General features: G+C 45.8%; 2 protein-coding genes across 3 annotated transcripts in view; one reads left to right on the top strand and one right to left on the bottom strand.

The window, feature by feature from the left end:
• The window catches only part of LOC108125240 (Krueppel-like factor luna), a 28470-nt gene extending 15401 nt beyond the window's left edge, over positions 1-13069 (bottom strand). Inside the window, exons 1-3 of one of the 2 annotated variants that reach the window (XM_017241367.3) lie at positions 11729-13069; positions 11458-11493; positions 9080-9137 (exon numbers count right to left, since the gene is read on the bottom strand). In XM_017241367.3, the coding sequence (XP_017096856.2) occupies positions 9080-9137; positions 11458-11493; positions 11729-11740 (106 nt within the window). In that variant the 5' untranslated portion in view covers positions 11741-13069. The remainder of the gene's footprint in view (positions 1-9079; positions 9138-11457; positions 11494-11728) is intronic. The other variant, XM_070278830.1, reaches the window with a different exon arrangement.
• A 3088-nt stretch (positions 13070-16157) lies between these two features.
• Positions 16158-18149, top strand: twi (twist family bHLH transcription factor). The gene is made up of 2 exons (XM_017240974.2): positions 16158-17537; positions 17649-18149. The coding sequence occupies exons 1-2, from the start codon at positions 16330-16332 to the stop codon at positions 17896-17898; spliced, it is 1458 nt and encodes a 485-aa protein (XP_017096463.2). The 5' UTR covers positions 16158-16329; the 3' UTR covers positions 17899-18149.
• Positions 18150-21128: the final 2979 nt, after the last annotated feature.

A 21128-nucleotide genomic window follows, 5' to 3' on the forward strand; every position in this document is an offset into this window, starting at 1 on the left:
AAATGCACCGACTGCAGTGAATGAATTGCAAACTGAGGGCTTAGAGAGGTGCATAGTGCTGCAGGGGGTGGGGCAGAACACACCTTTTGACTGGAGAATTGCAAAATTGTCGCCGCTCGGAGACACAGAGACACAGACACACCCACCAAACGGCAGGGAGACGAACCAAACCCGGAGCTGCTCTAAGCGTTTGCCGCATTCATAATAATCCCCATACCCTTCACTTCAAAAAGTGAGCTTAGTAATAGTTATAGGGATTAAAAATACATTAATGTATCTTTAGAAACAACCATAGATCATTGCTTAATATAATACTAATCTCTAAATTTAGAGAGATAGTTAGGGTATCTTCTGTTCTCGCTCATCAAAAGCCTATTGATTTTCCCCATTTATTATTTCTTTTCAAGTCACTTGAGGCTGACTTCCCATTGCAGACTCTGAGTCTCTTTCCGATTGCCACAACTGAGCGAGTGGCTTGCCACATTCTACACCTACACCTCGGAAGGCACAGAAGACCAAACTGGATGCTCCCACATGCCTCCGACTGTTGCTGTTGCTGATGTTGCTCTTGTCGCATATCAGTTACAAAACGCAGTCGGGGCATCCACACCCAGAAAGCAACAGCAACCCAGATCCAACAGCAAAACTTCCGTAAGCAGTCGACAGTTTAATGACTTTGATGACGCAGCGTGTGCTTTCAATTTACAAATACAACGCGACTGCCAAGGCTCTTATTGTTGCAGTTGCTGCTGTTGATGCTGATGTTGCTGGGTGTGAGGGTGTTGCCGCCTGGCACTGGCACTGTGTCCCGTGGGCGTCTCTTAAATCTTTTTTATTATTTTTATTTCCAACCCATTTTGCCACTGCGCAGCATCGGCGTTTTGGCAGACGACTTGAGCGAAAGATTTGTGGCAAAAAGGCAGCCCAGCCTTGAAAGTGCCATTATATGAAAAGGCAATTTGGGTCATGCCTCCCTTAGATGTTTGGCTTTTGAAACCTCAGGCTAGACAACACAATTCAACAATTATTTCCATGAAAAAATGCTCCAACCTTGCCATAGTTTCCAAATAGTTTTTTCCAATAAGGATCGCTCGAGACATGGACATCAGATGCCATTAAAAGCCATTCTTCTGGCTGACAGTCCGAATCCAAAGTCTGTCAACCACAAAACCTACGAACATAACTCATACGCCACATGGGACTCGCGGCCAAATAGTTGATGTTTGCTGAAATTTATTTACATGTTTAATTGATGGCTGAGATGCGATTGTCGCGGAGCTCTACATTTTTTCAATAACTTTTAATTTACTTGCAATAAATTTTTGGCTCCAACTTCTGGTTTTTTTTGTTGGTATTTTGGCCAAGTTTTTGTGCCTCGAACATGTGCCGCGAAAATGAGCCAATTAAAGAAAAGCTAAAGCCAGACAACAGTCGAGAACCGTAACAAAGTTGCGGCCATAAAGGCTGGCCGAAAATTGGCACACACACAGAGCGAAGAAAGAGACGGCAGTAGAGAGATGGAAAGAGACAGATGCCGCGCGGAAGGAGAGGGCCTTCCTGTGGCTCTTGGCCTAAACCAAAGCAAAACCAATCAAGTGGCGCACAGTGTCACTATTACCACCTGACATTTACACAAATCTTGCTTTATGCCTCCAATGAAATGAAACAACAACAGCAGGCACTACAGTGAGAGAAATTTGTGGGTATTAAAAGGTTCTTGGCTCTAAGGAGCAAATATTTCATTCATCTCCTTCTCGGGAAGCTGTTGATAATCTCAAAGTTTCGTGGGAAATCATCCATAAATTCTTCTCAGTGCAAACAGCAAACAAACAAACCAACGAACGACAACGACGACTTCCTAACAACCGCCGCCTGGTCCGCCGTTTGGACCTGGTCCGCTGCTCCGGCCTATCGCTTGGCAGCGATCAGAGTGCTCGGACCCGGGCTAAGACCCAGGCCAGGCCAGGCTCTGGCTCTGGCTCAGGTTCAGGCTGCCGGAGAGCGTACAGCAGCCACCAGGCGGCTTATCTTAAGAGCCGACTAGCAGCAGCAACAATAACAAACCAACAACCCAACAGCCAAACAGCCATACAACCAGCGAGGAAAAACTCTTTTGTATGCTGAGCACATGCGATGGAACGATGGAGCCCCTGCCACTGCCCCTGCCAGTGCTCCAGCCCCCACCCATCCCCCTGCTTGGCATTGCCTGCCTTAAACTGATCGCTAACAATCAATTTATTGATTGAGGTCTCAGGTGTAATCGATAAGAATGTTTTTTCCTCGTGTGTTTGTGCTGCTTTTTGTCTTTTGTCAGTTGGCTTTTTGCTTGACTTAGTGCTCCAGTTTAGTATTTTTTTTTCTGTTTTCCCGCGGCCTAACATATGACATGGCTACATGACATTATCCGATTTCGATCCGCATTTGTTTATCTTAATGCATCGATGCGGCTTGGGTCGCAGGCCGAGGCAGTTTGCAGCTTTGCCGTTTTCCACATGACTTGGCGATGGACACTTGACACGGAATCTATGCCAGAACGTATTAAATTGAACCATACAGATCGTATCTGGAGAACAGAACCCGATCAATCTATAAGTTTATTTAAATGAGCAGATCCTTCTTAGAGATATTCCAAGAGGAGTATTGATTATTTTCCAAATTTTAAGTATTTTTAAGTTTGAACTTGAAACCCATTAGTGTGGTGAGTTTGGAACGCTGGAAATGGAATTTCAAATAAAATTTGAATATTCTAATCATCCTCCTCCGATTAGATCTGTCTGCCTTCGGTAATAATTTTCCAAAATAAAAAAACAATTTTCTTTTAAATATGTCAAGTATTTTAATCTTCAGCTCCTAGTAACCTTTCCCCCAAACTATTTGGCGATAAAAGTCAAAGTTCCTTTGGCTGAAATGCAGATCCGTATCGCGGATCCATTACCATCTCTAATCTGAATCTGAGACTTAATTAGCCGCTGGGGTTCATTGAGGAATTAGCCGGATGCACATGGCCATGGACCTGGCTTGGCTTGGCTTGGCTTGGAATGGCTCGGCTTGGCTTGGGTTGGTGGGCGTGTAAGCCATGTGTGTGAGCCAAGTTGGCCAGCGTCGATGTTTATTGCCGCGGCCGGTACAGATTTGGTTAACAGTTAACAAGCTTATCGCTCGATACGGTAAACAAAGGTGACGCGGCGGTTGCGCAGCTGTTCCTCCTTATAACTTCTTACAGGCCACATATATAAGCCACACTGGACCGATCGATATATGTGCATCCTGCACTTGGTCTATATGCAGGTATTTGTATTTATTTTTTTTGTGCTTTTCCCTCGGCCCAGGCCGAGATAATTAAGGCAAGACGTTCGCCAGCTGCATTCGGGGCCACCAGGTTCGGACCAATTTCGGCCGAAAAGGAATCACAGTGTGGCTGGCAGTCGGCTTCTAAAGGCTTTTGTTGTTGGCTGCTGTGTTGGCTTAAACCTTGTTAACCGCCGAAAATAGATAATGATCTGAGTTGGGGGCGGTCAATTTAATGGTTAACTATTAATAACGTGATACGAAATTGGCGTTAATTTGTAGAAACATTCCCCGCCGCATGCACGGACTAATTTGACCAGCTCCGAGCCAAAACTGTAGCAGGCCCGCAGCCAGGACCGGGCCAAAAAAGGATGTGAATGGTGGGTACATTGGTGGGTGGGTGGGTTTTTGTTGGCTTTGCTTTTCGGTGAAGCTTTTTGCTTTTGCAGTCCAACCGAGTCATGAGTCAAATTTTTTTGTCTTCGAACACGAAGAGCGAGCTGCTGCTGTGGCTGTTGCACGATTTGTAGACGCTACTAAAGAATTCTTTTTCACAGCTTAAAACAAGAGGGGCCCGGAGGCAGGGAAGTGAAAAACATACATGGGACACGGAGAGAAAAATAATATAAATATTAGACAGCCAAAAACACGAGTTTCTCATACCAAGTAGGGATTACTTCCCACCATGAAGAGTTGTACAGGCATAGTAGTATAGTATGTAACCCACAGTGGCCATTATTTTCTCTCAGTGCTCCCATTCGAAAGGTAAACCAGTGCCAATGTTTTTATGTTTTTTTTTATTTTTCGGCTAACCAAGTGTGCTCCAGTAGACAATGCAAATTGCTAATATGCGATTGCTATGCAAGCCAAGTCGGAGACAAATTTTCAAATATTTTTTTGCCCGTTGTATTTCGGCAGTTTGTTTGTTTTGTTGCCGCACTTATGACCAATAAATATGCAGCCAGCTTGCCTCCGTTTTGACTTTGTTCCTGCGGCAAGTAAGACTCACTTGAGCCAGGTCTCTGGGGTATTGTCTCTGGCTTGCGAAATTAGTTTGCCAGGCTAATGAGCTACACGAAAAAATCTTGGGAAACTCTGAGCTAAAAGCTGGAGCTAAAGCTGGCCAAGATCCTTAGCCAGATGCAGATGCCCAGATTGGATCGCGGCTTATCGATCCGATAAATGGCTCGGCTCGAAAACGACACAGTTTTGAGTTTGAGGAGCAGCCTCTACCTCATTATGATTCGTGTAGGTTGACTTGGCTGTGATGACTAACACGAATCGATCGTCGCCGAGATCTCAGGGGTTTCTTCTCTGTTTTTTTAGTTTTTTTTTATTATTCTTTTTTTTTTATTCGTGGTTGTTGGCAGCTTTCGAATTGTTCGCTCACGAAAGCGTGGATCTATTTTGGTGTGGTGTGTGTTGTTGTGTCTGAAACTGCAACTGCAACTTCAACTGCGATTGCAACTGCAACTGCGTGGTTTTAGCCTCCTTGTTTTGTTTCATTCTTTTTTTGGCCGGATCTCTTCGCATGATCCTCTTTGTGGGGGGAGGGAGCCCAGGAAGATGCGCATACGGGGGAACACTGTGCAACAGGTTTGGTGTCTCCACCTCCGCCTGGGCCAGCGCGGTGATTTATGCGCGCCCAGATGCAGGGCACCAAGGGGTTAAAGAGAGACTTCTTGAGTGGCTTTTGATTAGCCCGAGGGTTCTGGCCAGACTTTCAAGGGGGACTTTCAGCCAAGCAGGTGCTCTCGCTAAGCCTGTGAATTTTTACTTGAAAGTACTTTCATTGCGAATGTTATGGGTTCTGTTTATTCTTAGGGGGTTTGGTTTAGCTTCCTGTGGTAATCTTTAGCTTCTTTAGTGTTTTATAAACTTTCAATTACCACCTAGGCACTCCCCTACCCCTGGCAGCACATTCCTTTCAGCCGCACCCCATTAGCTGCCCTGCTGTCCAGTGTAATCTTTCCACAAAAGACAAAAATATAAAAAACAAACTTCGTGTGGCATATGCTGTCTAGCATTTTGTTGCCGTTGTTGGAGGAGGTGGTGGTGCTGGTGGTGGTGGTGCTGGGCTGGTGTGTCAGTTGCACGATTGCCAGAGACAACGTGTCTCCAGTGTCATCAGCATCTCCATTTTTCTCTGCTTGTTTCAATGTTTTTTTCGGGTGAGTGCTGCCACCGAACATCCTAGAGCACCCAAAACTTTATACCAAAAGAAATTTTTGTCATGTTTTTGAATAGTTATCTTCTATAAACAGACCATTCATCCAATAAGCTCCACGAGAGTGAGCTCCAAGAATGGCATTTCCCGGAGGTCGAGGACCTTCATCCTTTTCTCTCAGTGCTGATGGAGGCGACGCTGCCCGTTGTTATAGTGCAGAAAAATTACTATGACAACGCTGGAAACAAGTAAACCACAGTTTACATTCACTCAATTCGGTTCCGGCGCGGGCGGCGGGAGATGTCAGCGGCACGGCCAGGTATCTCCGCCAGATGGGGCAGCGATGGGGATACGGAGTCCGACTCCGCGGCAGGGGCTAGCCAGGGACAGGGACAGGGGCACAGAGACAGAGCCAGAGTCGGAGTCAGAGGGAATGGCAGAATCGTGGCGTGGTGGTGGCACGCTCATCTTCAATTTTTCTACGATGCGACGTCGCTTGGGTCGTCGGGTATCCCTCCCCCCACCAGCCCCACTCCTCGGCCGACCGTAGTCTTCTTTTCCATTTTTTTCGGCAGCGGCGGCGGCTCACACTCGTGTTCCTTGCACTCTACTCCCAGGTCTCAGTCTCAGTCTCAGTTTCGGGCTCAGTCGCTCAGCCACGGTCTGGGCCTGGTCTCTGGGCCCGATCTGCGCAGCGAGATGAGTGGTTGGCAAAAATGTTTGAATGCGATCACGAACTTGACCTTTCACATAACCTCAAAAGCCAGTCACAGTCACTCAGTCAAGTCAAGTCAAGTCAACTCGATGCGCTACATACGCGCCATGTTAACCAGGCCCAAAGACATGGCTCCTCTGGCGGTGGCTCCTCTCTCCCCATGGTCCATGGAGGTGCCTCTTCAATGGTCATCCCGCCCGGGTGTCAGCCTGAGCATAATTAAAAAACAATCACCCCAAAAACAACACGCCCCTCGCCAGTTGCATGTGCGTCTCTCCCATTTTTTGCAGATTTTTATGGGACTTGGAATTGGGGGATCTGCCGGCATCTGGCATCTGGAATCTGGGATTGGGGAATCTCTGGAGGATCTTGTGATCTGGGCGAGGCCAGCCAGTAAAGCTGCGACTCTTGAAGCCGCCAGCGGTTATGATGCAGATGCAGATGCCAAATCAGCAGCTCAGCCAACAACCCGAATCGATGAAGTGCAGCAACGGTAACACGGCTTTGTAGGCCTTTCGATTACCCAGACTAGAGGTTACCCTGCATTTCCATATACAACTTTAGAGAATTGTGGGCTTAATCTCATCCTCTTAAAGAAAGTCTTCCTATTCATGGAATACCTAGGACTTACACACCAGAATCCCCTTTTGAAGTATTTCCCGAAACCTTCATCTACCTGTTAGCACCTGCTCGTCACATTCTCACCTTTCCGCCAATATACCCGGGCCCTGGCTTGGTACTCGAACACTTCACTAAATGTTGCATATCATTCGATAGATGCTGTGGATGCTCCGACATCGTCGCCTCTCCTCCGGTACCCCCGCTCCGGGCTGGGATCTCCGTCTTAAGGTCGTTCGCTCGCGGATCGACCCGCGTGTCGCCGCATCTACTTAACCTGGAAAGCCTATGCCCCTGAGTGGCGAGAGGCGATCGCTCGGTTCGGTGGTTTGGTGAGGCTCTGCCCGGTGGTGTGGGATTGTACGATGTTGTGCAGTTTTTTTCTCTAGGTTTTTGTTTTTTGGGTAAGGCACTGTGGATGTCTTAGGCTCTCCTTCAAGCTCCACCCTTCTGCCAGACTCTGCTCGACTCCCTTTGCCCCGATCGCCACGATCCCCGTCTGGTGGCTAGTTCAACAGCTTTATTTATGGGCTGTTTGGGTAGCTTAAATAAATCAAGTTGTAGTTGCCGTTGCAGCTTCCCAGCCAGCTCGCGAGTCTCACCTCTCCTGGTAAGTAGAGGGATAGAGGGTAGCAGGTTCGGGGTGACGGGATGACGGGGTGATGGGACGACCAGACCCCAGTACTGCAATTAGAGTTGGTGGGAATTTGGCACTGTCTCTTACGTTCTGGGGGCCCCTGGCTTTGCCCTCTATTCATTGGCAATTTGAGGCTATCTATCGCTCCGCCAGCTAATTGTATAATTATTTAAAGCCCATAATTTATGTGTGCCGAAAAAAAAAAACTGGTCGTTTTCCTCGTATATAGTAGTTTCGTTTTATGCTTTCGGTGCTCTCGGGTGGCATGGACTTGGCTTTGACTTGGGATGACCGTTAAGGCTGGAAATTAAGCCGGACCATTATGTGCCGTTTGTTTTACAAATTTTAACGCTATTTAACACATTCGCCACGGATCTGGTGGTAGCACGCCATAAACCATTAGCATGAGAGATTGCTCTTACCGTCGCTGTCTCTGTCGCAGTCTCTGCCGTTGTAGACGTCGTCGTCGCCGCCTCTCTATGCGCTTCTCAAATAGCTTTTGTGGTCGGTGAGCGCATTGACAAAATTAATGATGCCCTCACTAATATCATGCCTAATTGATTAATATGCGCGGCGAGACAACAATTTTTTAAACTCTGGCTTTTGCCTCAGCTAAGGTTTAGCTCTGGAAATCTTTAATGAACGGAGCGCTCAGGTTTTAGCTGTTAATCTTACTGTATAGCCATTTAAGGTAAGCTCTCTGGCTTCTTAATTAAATTAGGTGTACCGCTGGGCACCCTACGGCTGCGAGGAGCTGTGAGTGGATGGTCGTATAACTAACCATCTATTTATCTAGTCAAATTTTTGTGGCTTTTTCGGTTTTTCGGGGCGTTGCTGTTAACTTCACACATACACACACACAAGTCGGGCCAAAGAGAAAGGCTGGCAAAGGTCAAATGGTCAAACAGTTGGTCCACAGTTGGTGGTTGGTCCATAGCCTCGTCGGTCAAGTGGGTAAAGCAAACACACTCCAACAGCAACCCGGTCCCCACTCACTTGTTCAGGTCAGGTTCCTGGGCGTCGGATATAGAGCGGTACTCGCCACGGAATCAGCATGAACTTAATGGGCCCCAACAACCGATCTGCTGATGATCACACGGCGATACCCATCAGATCGAGCTGCCCGGTGAGCATTCACGTATGAATGGCTCCGCCTGATGAGCATTAGGCAATGACTAACGTTTTGTCTCCCCACTTTTTGTTTGATCTTGTCTGCAAGATTGTCGGATAATCCCGGGACGGGAGCTCTCAGGAATGCGCTGTGGGGGGAGTGTGATCATGGTCTGATATAAATGCTGATAAATAACACATCTCTACCGATCGATCTGGGCATTGTTTTGAAATAGTTTGTCTCTCATTTGTAGCCGCTACATCTGATACCAGCTGGAGAATCGAGTTATTGAGCTTGGATTCTGACCAATTTATGCAAAATTAAAAAAAAATACTTTCTGTCCACCCACCAACTGTCTTTTCAATCCCCCAACCGAAGTCTATCTTCATTATAGGAGAAATGCAAATTGGTTTCATACTCTCCTCCTCGCTGTGACCTGATTTTCTCAAGTGATCGGCCATTCAGGTGATTAATTGTTTTCGGCCCAAACACAGGCCGCTTAGGTGGACCCGACTTAGATATAGGGTATAATTAGCAACTTACCGCGCGGCGAACGTAAGCTCAGATCAACTGGTTCAACCTGAACCGGAGGGCCCTCTGCCTGTTGGGGAGAGACAGAAATTAGAAGTTTATCAGCATCGTCATCAATATTGTTATCGGAGGAGTAACTTATTAAATATGCAGCTAAACAATAGAGTCATAAGCGATACCATGGCTAATCAAGTTTGACAAAATGTCCAAAGAGTCCAAGTCTGAGAATGGGGAAAGTGTTGGGATGCCTAAGCCCAGAAAAGAATACTATCCATGGGGGGCTTCCACATGGTGGGGAAGGAGAAGAAATGTGTGCGTGTTTGAGAGCTGTTTGCTGATTGAATTCCCCTCTACCTGGAACAACCGCAAATGACTTCCGTCGATATCTTTCTTATAAAAGCGCCTCTGCTCCACATGAGCCGTATGGGCCTTATGGGTCGTATGGGAGATCGGGCCAGATAAGTGGGAAGAAACCGAAAAACCACAATTGTTGCGCATTTTATGCGCTTACGAAATCTTTAGCCAATAAACTAACGGCAATAAAAACCAAAAAAATAAAAAATAAACTAAAATATATGAAAAAAAATCATTGGCGCAAAAATAACAAAGAAACAGTTATGAGCTGCCCGCAGCGCCATAAAATGGATAAATTTTAATTTGGCACTGCATATGCATTTCGGCAGGGGGTGGTGTGGGGATAAGTATTCGAGGCACAAGTCAGCGCCAACACTTTGGAGGTGTATTTAAATGGGGTCTAATAATTATATGGAAGGGTGTTTCGAATGTAGAGATACCATATAGGCTGGCTATCAGGTCTCAGAGCTAAGCTTCTACTTGGAATTGATGTTTGCGTGTTTTTTGTTATTAAATGTCATTAAGTTAAGTAAACATTTAAGAAACCCCATAATTTTAATTCAATATACTTTAGCTAATACTAGACTAATCTTAAAAGGGAGTAATAATACTAAAACTACTATACTATGAGAACGCCGTTTGGTTTGACCTGCCAAATCGGTTAACCCGACTAAACCCATTTGCAGGGTAACCACTGAGCCTGCTGCCAACAACACGGCCGCGAACAACCTCAGCAACACCAACAACCAACCACCGACAACCGACAGCCAAAACATCGAAAACATCCATGGATGCTGAGTGTGTGCCCAGTGGGCAACAACGACAATTGTCAGGCTTGTAGCGCAAATTATGAAAAAATGTCAGTGGCGAGTGGGCGAATACCAGAGGGGGGGCACTGACATGCCACGGGGAGGAGGGGGAGGGTCTGAAGCTGGCAGAACCCAGAACTCAAGCCACGCGATGTGAGCCGTTGTTTACCGCCGTGCAGTGGTTGTTTATTCAAACAAATGCTCATTGCCGGCATTAGATTAGATAGTTTGTCTTCGATTGTGTCGAACGGCAGCCTAAGGGGTCTTCGATTGCGACGTCTCTCCGGCATTTTGGCAAGTTTATGGCCCACAATGTTACCAACAACTTCATTGGCCGCCGGCAGCAGATGAAAATCGAACATAATCTGAATCGGAATCGGAATCAGAATCAGGATCTAGATCGAGATCGTTGCTGGCGACCGCAATTGATATGCGACTGATGTTAGCCCCCCGTTTCAAAGTATTTATATTTATATTTTTCCGTCTTATTAGTAGTTTTTGCCAAGTTTACTTTTCCCTCTAATTGCCCGATCGCTGATTTATTGTCGGGATCCTCAACCCACCGACAGCCATGCCACAATATGTACTTTATGATATTGTTATGGGGCGCTGCAGCCTCTACGCCGCTAATTTGTGCTGGGACGTGCTGAAATTTCTCATAGGCGCCGCAATTGATAGAATGATGGTTGGGACATTAGTTGGCTCTGATTCGCCCCAGCCGCCCCAGCCCCCCCTTCCCCTTCCACTGACTGTGTTATGGATTGTCTTACGCTTGGTATGCGGCGGCTGCTGTGCTGACGGCTTCTGGGGGCCTTTGAGGCGGATGAGTTTTATGAGGCAGCCGAACGAATTGGCCCAATGGGAATTCCTCCGCAATTGTCATTTCGAATGGCCCGAAGTGTATCGCTAACATGAAACTATTTTGCTCTGCTCGCGCTTAATTGATAAAGGTTTTTTAGGCCATCATGGCCAATCACGGCGTTGGCAAACCAAAGGCCGTAATTGAATTTAACTGATATGGAGGACAAATTGCGGTCAATAACAATTACTTAACGAGGGAGTCCTGCCAAAGCATCGATAAGGTGCTATATCCTATGTATAAAATCTATAGATTGGGAAACTAGAGAATAAATTATTCATACGACCCGTAGTCCGAGTTAAAGTCTTAAAGTTTAAGGACTTAAATCATTATTTTAAATATATTTTACAACTTAACCTCAGGCTTACCTCCTTTGCTGACAGAGGGTCGGATCCAAGTCCATTCTGCAATAAACAAATAAAAGAGGAAACAAGGAATTAAACGCTTCCCCGGGTTGGCAATTACAACAGGTTGGTGCTAACCAAGGCCCCCCTCGCGGTCTGCGACCCCATGACCCCGGGAGTCACCAAAACAAACTTTCGGCCGACAGGGTCCGAAAAAGAGGAAGTGCAGGCTGGCAAGGGTCCGACCGAAAAAAGGGGAGCACATGGCATATGGCGTTGGCGGCGTTGTACTTACCATGAAAACCATTAAATTGTAAAACGTCTTACAAAATAATAATTGCCCGGCAACGTTCTGGCCACGTTACAAAAGACAGGCAGCAAGTTGAAGTTGAAAGGAGGGGAAAGCGGCGAGGCAGCGGCGGCGGTCGGCAGGCAGGCGAGGGCGGTGGTGGAGGTGGATGCTTGAAATAATCGCTGCAACTAGCGCTTGGTTTTGGCTCTGGGCCTGGCTCTGGCTTTTGCCTGTTGCCTCTTGCTTTTGCTTTTGCTGGTACTAGGTGCTTTCGGCCCGGCTATTGTCGCAGCAGCTGTTGCGTCTTTTTGTTGCAACTGCAACTGCCGCATGCTATTTCGCATCCGCGGAATCAATGACAAAACGCGGCCAAAACGAGTGCAACGCACCTTGAGTTTTATTTTTTTTTATTTTTATTTCTTTTCTCAATTCGCGTGTCTCCCCTTTTGTTTTTTTTTTTTTTGTTCTTTTGCGACCTGTTGCTTGTTTCTTAGCTTGCCTCTTGCCTCTTGGGCTTTTTAACTTTTGTTTGGGCTGCGGGGGGACTCCCTTTTATTTTTATCAGCGGGGGAGGGGGGCCACCGAAGACGTAGCAGCAGCCGCATGTTGCAGCCCCAGAAGGAGACGGTCGGCCAGCGCAGGTGAGAGTAAGAGAGTGAGGGAGGAGCTGCGCTGATCGCAGTGCGTGACGATGTTAGTTAGTTGCTTGGTTTACTCAGTTACTCAGTTACTTAGGCAAATATTTTATGAGTCGCCTGAGCATGACAGCCTGAGCAAAAAAAACAACAAAAAATACACAAAAAATAACAGTCCGAGAGCCCTACAGATTTTTTCAAATTGAACGAAACGACACTGAACAGTTCAGACCTAAAATTGGCAATTACTAGTGCCCTGCATCCGGTCTTGTCTCTGGCTCACTTATTAGCACTTATTGCCGCTGTTTCCTGGGCGGGGGTGTTGCTACTATACTATACTATACTATACTATACACTTGTTGTTGTTGTTGTTATTATTATTGTTGGGCTTGCATTTCCGGTTGGGCAGTCGGCGGCCGGCCAGTCAATTGCAGTTCCCGGTCCCGGTCCCGCGGGCGCTACAAACTCGCACTTAATTCGATCAACTAAGGCACATGCTACCACAAATACAACGCCCCATCGCCGAACCACCGTGTGTGTTATGTTGCTATTATTTATATATCTCTTGATTCTTGGATTTCTTGTTACTCTTGTTGTTGTTGTTGTTGTAGCGTGAGTGTGCAAATTACAGCACATCCGTCATTTTAATTTCACTTAAAACGCCATTTAAAGCGTCGCACCAAGCACACGCACACACAATGCACCCCGCACGCAACAAATGCAACAAATGCAACGCAACGCAATGCAACGACGCGAGGCACGCATCCGCGCATGCGCAGAAGTACCGGCAAAAAGGCAGCGGAACGAAACGAAATGAAACGAAAAGGAAGCAACGAGCTTGACGCTCGGCAGCGAAACACGTTTGAACGAACCGCGCGGCGACGAACGTTTGAGCTCCAAAGTGTCTGGGCCGCCAAGTTTGGCTCCCCGAGCCGTGGTGAGCTTTCCGCCGTCACCCAACTCACCACAGCCCCCACACAACACGCACGCAGGTGTGTGTGTGTGTGTTTGTGTGGACCACTTTGTTTGTTTGTTTAGTTAAGGTGGAGCTAGGCTAAAATGACAAGTTGGCGCTTATGTTATTGGGTGGCCACCAGGCCTGCCGCGGTATGTGTGCCCCGGCCCCTGTGTCGGTGTGAGTGCCACGGTATTTCACCTGGCCGGGTGCTCTGTATGGGTGTGCTGTTAATTAACATGCCGCACACACGAGCGACTGACAAGCGCGAGGTGTAGGTGTTTGGCGCCAGCGATTTCATTGGCTGACGGCTGCCAAGTGGGCTGCTAGTGGGCGGTGGGGGGAAAGTGGTGTGGCGAGATCGTATGCTGAGGGCCAGTGGGCTGTAGAGCGGAGACAATTAACACAGCCACAACAAATCTTTGGGGCACTCGCTGTCAGCGGTTGTCGGTTTCATCAAGCGGCTTTCAGTCTAATCTCGGAGGCTGCATCGGACACGATTTGGTTTTTTGGTAACTACAGTGGATCATCTGAAAGTAGGGGATCACAAGAAGGAATCTTATTTTAACAAAACCTTATTTAAAAGTTTACTTTGCTTTTGCAGTACCAATGGCTAGTCTTTAATCCTTATACTAGAACTATAAAGATAGATTCATCATCCTAGAATATCCACCATGTACATTACTACCAATCCAAGTCCCCCTGTGGACACAAAAGCTGTGGGAGTCTGTCGACTAAAGCCCCCAACCACCCCCTTTGCCTGACACACGGAATACCGTTAGACGTCGCCAGACTACCTGATCCACTTTTCCACGCGCTTTGACGACCATTTTTGGTAACAATAAATCGTGATACATCATCAAAAGTCAATTCGAATATGTAGACAACGTTGGCGCTCTCGGCAGGCAAAAAATATTTTAATTTTAATTGATTGTCGAGCGAGATTTACGTGCACCAAAAGTTTCTTCTCACGCTCCAGCACACATACTACATACAACATGAGGAAAAACATAGCACTACTAGCACACATGGACTTTTTGCGATGGCAGGATTAGAGCATTGTCAAAATGGAAAGTTGGCCTGTTTGCTGCTGAAAATCGTTTGGCAATCGCACCACGCAAAAAAGCATCTCAGACCCCCGAGATGAAAAACAGAAGCAGCATCGCTAAACAAAAAATTTAATACGCAAAATACCTTTTCCAGCTTCTCTCTCGATTTTTTTTGTTGTTGTTGTTGTTATTTGCGTTTGATTTGGGTTCGTAAGCGGACTTGAAATCAATAAACTACGTGACTGCAGTGTGTCCAATTGGAGCATTAAGATCGCCGTTGAATTATCTACATCTTTGAAAGGTTTTGCAGTAACGCCATCTATCATAAATAAGAAGAGAAAACCTTAAATAATTAATAAATATAAATCTAATATTTAATTGCTTAATTTTTAATTCAGGGTTAGTTAATTTATCTGTTTCCGTATTATATTATGATCAGGAAATTCCTATTCTACACACACACTTTTGAAATAAAGTATAGCATACCTATTGGGGCAGCATTTCGTTTCTCACCACAGATCTTTATATCTTAGTTGAGCCAAAAAGTTGGCTGTATTTTAATTCAAATTTTAGATTTATAAATAAATAAAATTATAAAAAATATATATATATATATTTCTAGAATAGATTATAATTATTTAATATCAATAACAATTTAATTTATTGGAAAATATATAATTTCCCATATCTTTTACTGCCAGGTAGGTAAACGTACGGGCAAAACCCTGTTGGTGGTTTTTCTAAGGACCTATACCTCATTCTGGGATATTTGGCTATTACCTAAGCCGGTAATATCGGAGATCGCGGTTTTTTCCAGCGGAAGTTCGCGCTCCGCATTAATCGGGTATTTTTGTTGGGTCGCGGCAGGCAGGCAGATAATTATATCCGGAAATTTGACTTTTCGCTCGTAATTTTGTGGATTTTGGATTTTTGGTGCGGAGATTTTCCCACTGCGCGCATGTATTTGTGCGTCAGCGTGTGTGTGTGTGTATGGGAATTCACTAATTAGGCATAATGGAACCTTTCCGTGGAGTTCCCCTTGGCTAGGGTTGAGGATTTAGCGCTTTACGATGGTTGGAAACTGATGATTATATAATAGCGGAATGATTTTGATGGGCATAAACGTACAAACATTAAACATAGAATCCTGGGAGATTCCAACCTAAGGATTTTTCGAACACTCAAAGGGATATTCCAACCAGGAAATTCAGATTGGTCAGAGTACTATCAAAACTAAAGAACTATATTTTGGAAGAATGTATAATTAATATAAGAGTTAGTTAGTTTTAGTTCTCTAGAACTTTTTCCCATAAATTAAAGTCTTTTCTTTCCTCTGCGGAATCAACAAGTAAAAGTATTTCAAGAATTGCCGGCAATTCTTCTCGCCTCGCCTTGCATCCATCGGATATTTTCCCAAATCGAGAGAAAACCCAAAGAATAACCCAAGAGAGGGCCACAAAAAATCCGGAGCGCTGTGCCAAGTCATGGCTCTCTTTCCTTCCAGTGGAGAAAACGCAGAATTTTCGCAGCCGCATCCGAGCTCAAGAAAATCCAAAGATCCCGCGTTGCCTGACGTCACAGTACCTGCTGGTGGTGTTGTTACTTTTCCAGTGCCTCGGCACCCAGCATCTCATTTCCGCCATTTGGAAGCGAGCGCGCCATCCCTTTCGCGCGCAGCGTGTGCGAGTGGGATGGCAGCAGTGACGTCGGGCCGAGTGAGCAGCGAATGGCCGTCGAGCAGCCGCAAAATGTCAATTTGAGAAATGGCCGGAAGGATCGTGCGTCAGTTGCGTTCCGTCATTGCGTGCCAGCAGATCGATCGATAAAACGCGGGCGTGAAGTAAATAGCACAACTCCATAAATAAAAGTAAAATATTAAAATATATTATAGTTCAGATAAAAATAAGAAAACTCCTAAGTAAAAGTGTGTTGAGGTTGAAAATATTTAAACAAAAAAGTATCTAAATGATGAGCGCTCGCTCTGTGTCGCCAAAAGTGCTGCTAGATATTAGCTACAAGCCCACGCTGCCCAACATCATGGAGTTGCAGCACAACGTCATCAAGCTGATCCAGGTGGAGCAGCAGGCCTACATGCAGTCGGGCTACCAGCAACACTCCATCATGCAACAGCATCAGCAGCAACAGCAGCAGCAGGCGCCCCAGTACGCCCCACTGCCCTCGGAGTACGCAGCCTACGGGATCACCGAGCTGGAGGACACCGACTACAATATACCCAGCAACGAGGTACTGAGCACCAGCAGCAATCAGAGTGCCCAAAGCGCCAGCCTGGAGCTGAACAACAACAACACGAGCAGCAACACCAGCTCCAACAACAACTTTGATCCCCAGAACGGAAATGGAAACGGTTCTGCCTGGAACGAGCACGGAAAGCGGGCCAGGAGCAGCGGAGACTACGATTGCCAAACTGGAGGATCTCTCGTCATGCAGCCCGAGCATAAAAAGCTCATCCACCAGCAGCATCAGCAGCAACAGCAACACCAGCAGCAGCAACACATTTACGTAGACTATCTGCCCACCACTGTGGATGAAGTGGCTTCGGCTCAAGCTTGTCCTGGAGTCCAGAGCACCTGCACCTCGCCCCACTCCCACTTCGACTTCCCCGACGAAGAACTGCCCGAGCACAAGAACCAAGTATTCCTGCCACTCTACACCAACCAGCAGCAGCAGCAGCAACAGCAGCAGCAATCCCAGCAGCAGCTTCATCAGCAATCTCAGGCTCAAATGCACTTCCAGGCGGCCTACCGCCAAAGCTTCGAGGGCTACGAGCCGGCCAACTCTCTGAACGGCAGTGCCTACTCCAGCTCGGATCGGGACGAGATGGAGTACGCCCGCCACACGGCTCTGAGTTCCGTCAACGATATGAACGGCGGCATGTCCCCGGCCTGCCTGGCGGACGATGGGAGCGCAGGAAGCCTGCTCGACGGCTCGGATGCCGGCGGAAAAGCCTTCCGGAAGCCGCGACGGCGGCTGAAGCGGAAGCCCAGCAAGACGGAGGACACCGACGAGTTCAGCAACCAGCGGGTGATGGCCAATGTGAGGGAGCGCCAGCGGACCCAAAGCCTGAACGATGCCTTCAAGGCGCTCCAGCAGATCATACCGACGCTGCCCAGCGACAAGCTCAGCAAGATTCAGACCCTCAAACTGGCCACAAGGTAAGATGCGTCATCTTTTCAAAAAGAATATCATATTACTCTCAAAGGATCCCCTATGTTAACTTAAGATTTTTAACCACCAAACTAATCGAATTCTTTCTCGCCTTACAGATACATCGATTTCCTGTGCCGTATGCTCAGCTCGAGTGATATCTCCCTGCTAAAGGCCTTGGAGGCCCAGGGATCGCCCTCGTCCTACGGCTCGGCCAGTTCCCTTCTGAGTGCCGCCGCCAATGGAGCCGAGGCCGATCTCAAGTGCCTGCGCAAGGCCAACGGCGCCCCCATCATCCCGCCCGAAAAGCTGAGCTACCTTTTCGGAGTGTGGCGCATGGAGGGCGACGCCCAGCACCAGAAGGCATAGCTACCCACCGGACTATAGCTTTGGCCGATCCGGAACCCGGGGCTTCCAGCTGCAACTATCTTGTGAATTCCAGAGCACCAGTCGCTCTCACTCTTCAGTTCTCTGTCACTCTTTCCATTATGCGTGTCGACTAGTTGTCTAAGCCAAACCTTATGATTAAAGCCTATTTAATTTTATAGTCTATTACTATGTTAAACTAAATTAATTGTAAAAACAAAAACAAGCCAAGAAACAATGAAAAAAAACGCAAATCCAACAGAACCGCCATTTTGTTTTTAATTATTCTTCTCTCCCCTCTCGGGAATCATTTTGGATCTTTGGATTTGTGAATCCCCTCGGATCTTCCCCTCCAGCAAATTGGGCGCGAAAATGTCTTCGTCTTCGTTGGGGGGGTCGGCTCGTCTCCCCCTGCCCCCCTCCCCCCCTGGTCTTTTGTCTCACAGCCACCCTATATATACTATATATTTTATATGCCGGAGACAATCGAGGCGACGGAGACGTCGACATACTTAGAGCATAACGTCATTCCGCAGAGCGACAGATGGACGGACTGCTGTATGCTGTATGTATCCGCGAGATACACATTGCATCTTATAGATACACTTGCTCATGTTCATGGGAAGACAGCTCCCCGATGGAGCAACACATCCACATCCGGTTGATTTATGTTCAAAAACATAAAAACTGTTTACAAAGTATACCAGAAAACCAAATACTGAACAAAGTATTTATGTCGCCAAAATGCGTATTTAAAATGCTCATAATTAGCCCAGTCAGATAATTTAGTCGCTGCCTCGCCGCCTCGCCTTGGGGAACCTGGAACCGACGACTGGCAACTGGACCGGCTCCTCATCAAAGGCATAAGCATTATATATCTCCGATCGCTCTCGTTCATAGTTGTTGACTTAATTGCTTTTTAAATGACAGCTCTCGGTGCGCGGACTCCTTTGCGAAAGTGCTCCTCTCCGCTCTACATACATTGTATACACACGGAGCCTATTTTGGATCTTCTAAAAGATTCGCACACCCATTTGGCTTAAACGCAGATACATACATATATGTAGATACGCCTCCAAATGTGTATTTAGATGTGTTTGAATTGGCATATCGCATGCATGTTGACAGGTTGTCGTTTGTGGAATTAAAGAATGTTTATCTTTTTGGTGTTTAAACACATTTAATGGTTAGAATATAAATTATTTTAATTGGAAAAAAAAGATAATTCTTTGGGAAATCATATTGAATATAATAATGGCATCTAAACATCCCAAGGAGCATTATCAATCTAAAAATCAAGAAGCTCAAGAACCTGATAAAAATTGGCAAAGATATGAACTTTGGAATGGGTCATATATGGAAATCTCGGATTTTGCCAGGGGACCCCCACAAAAATTTGAAAAAATATCGATCCAAAAATTTGTGTCCAGCTTTTGATGCAGATTGGTGCAAAATCGATCCAGAAACATTTTAAGGTATTCCACTCAAGAATCTGACAAAAACTGGCAAAGTTATGAACTTTGGAATGGGTCATATATGGAAATCCCGGATTTTGCCAGGGGACCCCCACAAAAATTTGAAAAATATCGATCCAAAAATTTGTGTCCAGGATTTGATGCAGATTGGTGGAGAATCGATCCAGAAACATTTTAAGGTATTCCACTCAAAAATCTGATAAAAATTGGCCAAGTTATGAACTTTGGAATGGGTCATATATGGAAATCCCGGATTTTGCCAGGGGACCCCCACAAAAATTTGAAAAATATCGATCCAAAAATTTGTGTCCGGGTTTTGATGCAGATTGGTGGAGAATCGATCCAGAAACATTTTAAGGTATTCCTTTCAAGAATCTGATAAAAATTGGCCAAGTTATGAACTTTGGAATGGGTCATATATGGAAATCCCGGATTTTGCCAGGGGACCCCCACAAAAATTTGAAAAATATCGATCCAAAAATTTGTGTCCGGGTTTTGATGCAGATTGGTGGAGAATCGATCCAGAAACATTTTAAGGTATTCCTTTCAAGAATCTGATAAAAATTGGCCAAGTTATGAACTTTGGAATGGGTCATATATGGAAATCCCGGATTTTACCAGGGGCCCCCACAAAAATTTGAAAAATATCGATTCAAAAATTTGTGTCCAGGTTTTGATGCAGATTGGTGGAGAATTGATCCAGAAACATTTTAAGGTATTTCTTTTAAGAATCTGACAAAAACTGGCAAAGTTATGATCTTGGGAATGGGTCATATACGGAAATCCCGGATTTTGCCAGGGAACCCCCACAAAAGTTTGAAAAATATCGATCAAAAAATTTGGGTTCAGGATTTGATGCAGATTGGTGGAGAATCGATCCATAAACATTTTAAGGTATTCCTTTTAAGAATCTGATAAAAATTGGCAAAGATATGAACTTTTGAATGGGTCATATATGGAAACCTCGGATTTTGCAAGGGAACCCCCACAAAAATTTGAAAAATATCGATCCAAAAATTTGTGTCCAGGTTTTGATGCAGATTGGTGGAGAATCGGTCCAGAAACATTTTAAGGTATTCCACTCAAGAATCTGATAAAAATTGGCAAAGATATGAACTTTGGAATGGGTCATATATGGAAATTCCGGAGTTTACAGGGATTTTGATTCCTTCCATAATAAAAACAATTTTTAATGAGTACTTTACATAAAATGCGTCAAAATGGCTGGTTCTCAGCCCATTGCAACGGAGAAGAATTACCATTTTGTGATGTCTATTAAAAAAATTCCAAAGAATTTCGGCATCTAATTAAGCAAGCAAGGCGGCAAACTAAGCAGAAATGGCACCAGAAAGAAAAAAATGTTGGAACAATTGATTTATAGAAGTATTGGTTGCCGGAACGCCCCTTTTCGGAGGCCTGATGAATGAATCGGCGTAGGCCGAGATCACACATCCCAATGGAACTAGCGGCGCCTATTCCTTTAGACTCGCAAATGGGATAGAAAAACGCGGCAAGGACTCAGGCACATCCTGGCATTGTTTTCATTTCATTTATGAGTCGCCTCGCAACGCTCGCCCACACATATGTTGGGAAAAATGAAAAGGAATCGGTTTGTCCCCTGGCATGAGGTCCTTTTTGGCTCGCAGCTAGATTTGCAGAGTCCTTAGGCGCATAGCACATGCCATTGATTGCCATGTGTGGGAATTGGCCTTGCGAAAAAATTAGTTAGTTAAAATCACACATAAAGAATCACAGCGG

Source organism: Drosophila bipectinata, chromosome 2R (assembly GCF_030179905.1).
Source record: "Drosophila bipectinata strain 14024-0381.07 chromosome 2R, DbipHiC1v2, whole genome shotgun sequence".
Classification (NCBI taxonomy): Eukaryota; Metazoa; Arthropoda; class Insecta; order Diptera; family Drosophilidae; genus Drosophila; species Drosophila bipectinata.